Source organism: Pezoporus wallicus, unplaced genomic scaffold (assembly GCF_028554395.1).
Source record: "Pezoporus wallicus isolate ANWC-B61680 ecotype Strahan unplaced genomic scaffold, APGP_CSIRO_Pwel_v1 contig_10037, whole genome shotgun sequence".
Lineage (NCBI taxonomy): Eukaryota > Metazoa > Chordata > Aves > Psittaciformes > Psittacidae > Pezoporus > Pezoporus wallicus.
This window is the reverse complement of record NW_026640424.1, coordinates 2,389-5,788: the sequence shown is the minus strand read 5'-3', so window position 1 is coordinate 5,788 and position 3,400 is coordinate 2,389. Positions and strand designations below refer to the sequence as shown.

The 3,400-nt window shown below is 67.0% G+C and overlaps 1 protein-coding gene across 1 annotated transcript; it reads right to left on the bottom strand.

Moving 5' to 3' along the window:
- Window positions 1-83: 83 nt before the first annotated feature.
- On the bottom strand, window positions 84-497 carry LOC130604419 (type 1 phosphatidylinositol 4,5-bisphosphate 4-phosphatase-like; the record flags this gene model as incomplete). The annotated part of the gene is made up of 3 exons (XM_057418922.1): window positions 440-497; window positions 227-271; window positions 84-187 (listed from the first exon to the last, which is right to left on the bottom strand). Coding segments are annotated over exons 1-3 (207 nt in total), but the record flags the coding sequence as incomplete, so codon positions are not given.
- Between the last annotated feature and the right edge of the window lie 2,903 nt (window positions 498-3,400).

The window sequence follows — 3,400 nt, the reverse complement described above, 5'->3', positions numbered from 1 at the left end:
CCCCTCAACCCCTCCCCCTAAACCCCGCCCCCTTTAAGCCCCGCCCCCTTTAAGCCCCTCCCCCTTAAGCCCCGCCCCCTCACCGTGGCCTCCCCGCACGCCCCGCACTTGACCACGTGCTGGTGCCCTTTGCCCTCCACGCTGATTGGCCGCTGGCACACGCGGCACGTGACCGACGGCCCCGCCCCTCTCCCCCCGCCTCCGTCGCTTCCTCCGCTGCTCCCGCCTCCTTCGGGGCTGACCAATGGCGAGTAAGGGGGCGGGGCCTCACCTTAAAAGGACATTAAAGGGGGGGGGGGGGGGGGGGGAAGGGGGACCAATGGGAGCAGAGCTCTGCCACGCCCCCTTCCCTCCCCCCCTCTTTCCCCTTTAAACCCCGCCCCCTCCCCTTTAAACCCCGCCCCCTCCCCGTTAGGCCCCGCCCCCTCCCCGCACTCACCCCCCCCCCCCAGCCCCGCTTCCACCGGTAACAGCGGCGAGCGCTCCCCGTCCGCCATGATGCCTCCAGGCCACGCCCCTCGCCCTCCGATTGGCCCTCCCCTCATCACGTGCTCGCCCCCCCCCCCCCATTGGCCGCCGCCGCGCACGTGACCCGCTGCCCCCCTCCCTCCCGTCCTCCGTTGCTAAGCGACTCCGCTCCCCATTGGCCAGCGCGCATCACGTGACTTCTGTCGTCCGTCCCCCCCCCATCCCGCAGCGTTGCTAAGCAACCACCGCGCCTTCCCATTGGCTACGAGCTCCCTGCCCCCGTTGCTAAGCGACCGCCTCGCTCTCCCATTGGCTACGAGCTCCCTGCCCCCCGTTGCTAAGCGACCTCCTCGCTCTCCCATTGGCTCCGCTCCGCCTCTTTTCATTGGCCGGCGGAGAACACCCTCCGCTCCCCATTGGCCAGCGCGCATCACGTGACGCTTCTATTCCCACCCCCCCCCACGATGTTGCTTAGCGACGCCCCGCGCCTTCTCATTGGCTGCGAGCTCCCCGCCTCCGTCGCTAAGCGACCGCAACCCTCCGCTCCCCATTGGCCAGCGCTCATCACGTGACTTCTCTTCCCCCCCCCCATCCCGCAGCGTTGCTAAGCAACCACCGCGCCTTCCCATTGGCTACGAGCTCCCTGCCCCCGTTGCTAAGCGACCGCCTCGCTCTCCCATTGGCTCCGCTCCGCCTCTTTTCATTGGCCGGCGGAGAACACCCTCCGCTCCCCATTGGCCAGCGCGCATCACGTGACGCTTCTATTCCCACCCCCCCCACGCTGTTGCTTAGCAACGCGCTGCGCCTTCTCATTGGCTGCGAGCTCCCCGCCTCCGTTGCTAAGCGACCGAAACCTCCGCTCCCCATTGGCCAGCGCTTATCACGTGATTTCCCCCCCCAAATCCGGCAGCGTTGCTGAGCAACCACCGCGCCTTCTCATTGGCTGCGAGCTCCCGCCTCCGTTGCTAAGCGACCGCCTCGCTCTCCCATTGGCTCCGCTCCGCCTCTTTTCATTGGCCGGCGGAGAACACCCTCCGCTCCCCATTGGCCAGCGCGCATCACGTGACGCTTCTATTCCCACCCCCCCACGCTGTTGCTTAGCGACGCCCCGCGCCTTCTCATTGGCTGCGAGCTCCCCGCCTCCGTTGCTAAGCGACCGAAACCTCCGCTCCCCATTGGCCAGCGCTTATCACGTGATTTCCCCCCCCAAATCCGGCAGCGTTGCTGAGCAACCACCGCGCCTTCTCATTGGCTGCGAGCTCCCCGCCTCCGTTGCTAAGCGACCGCCTCGCTCTCCCATTGGCTCCGCTCCGCCTCTTTTCATTGGCCGGCGGAGAACACCCTCCGCTCCCCATTGGCCAGCGCGCATCACGTGACGCTTCTATTCCCACCCCCCCACGCTGTTGCTTAGCGACGCCCCGCGCCTTCTCATTGGCTGCGAGCTCCCCGCCTCCGTCGCTAAGCGACCGCAACCCTCCGCTCCCCATTGGCCAGCGCGCATCACGTGACTTCTCTCCCCCCCCATCCCCATCCCGCAGCGTTGCTGAGCAACCACCGCGCCTTCCCATTGGCTGCGAGCTCCCCGCCTCCGTTGCTAAGCGACCGCCTCGCTCTCCCATTGGCTCCGCTCCGCCTCTTTTCATTGGCCAGCGGAGAACACCCTCCGCTCCCCATTGGCCAGCGCGCATCACGTGACTCCCCCCCATCCCGCCTTCCCCCCGCATTGCTAAGCAACCAGCGCGCCTTCTCATTGGCTACGAGCTCCCCGCCTCCGTTGCTAAGCGACCGCAACCCTCCGCTCCCCATTGGCCAGCGCTCATCACGTGACTTCTCTTCCCCCCCCATCCCGCAGCGTTGCTAAGCAACCACCGCGCCTTCCCATTGGCTCCGCGCTCCCCACCCCGCCCCATGCCTTTCCTTTTCCCATTGGCCAGCGGAGAACACGTGATCGGCCCCATACACCCCCCCCCCATAGCCCCGTTACTAAGCGACCGCTCCTTCGCTTCCTATTGGGTAGCGCCACTCACGTGACCCTTCTATTAGCCCCGCCCCTTGGTTCCCATAGCAACGCTCCGCGGCCTCCCATTGGCTCCGCGCTCCCCACCCCTTTGCTAAGCGACCGCTCCCTCCTCTTCCCATTGGCCAGCGCTCACACGTGACTTCCCCTATTCCCCCCGCCCCCCCGCGGCTAAGCGACCGCCCCTCCGCTTCCTATTGGGTAGCTCGCCTCACGTGACCCTTCTATTCGCTCCCCCCTCCCATTGGCCCCCGTTTCCCCTCCCCGGTTCCCATAGCAACGCCCCGCGCCCTCCCATTGGCTCCCGTTTCCCCTCCCCTTAGTTCCCATAGCAACGCCACGCGCCCTCCCATTGGCTCCGCTCTTCCCACCCCCGTCTCCAAGCCTCCCTTCCCATTGGCTCCGCTCTCCCCTCCCCCGTTGCTAAGCAACGCCCCGCGCCCTCCCATTGGCTCCCATTTCCCCTCCCCTTGGTTCCCATAGCAACGCTCCGCGCCCTCCCATTGGCTCCCATTTCCCCTCCCCGTTCCCCATAGCAACGCTCCGCGCCCTCCCATTGGCCCCCGTTTCCCCTCCCCGGTTCCCATAGCAACGCTCCGCGCCCTCCCATTGGCTCCCGTTTCCCCTCCCCTTGGCTCCCATAGCAACGCCCCGCGCCCTCCTATTGGCTCCCATTTCCCCTTCCCCGTCCCCATAGCAACGCCCCGCGCCCTCCCATTGGCTCCCGTTTCCCCTCCCCTTGGTTCCCATAGCAACGCTCCGCGCCCTCCCATTGGCTTCCGTTTCCTCTCCCCGTTCCCCATAGCAACGCTCCGCGCCCTCCCATTGGCTCCCGTTTCCCCTCCCCTTGGTTCCCATAGCAACGCTCCGCGCCCTCCCATTGGCTCCGCTCTTCCCACCCCCGTCTCCAAGCCT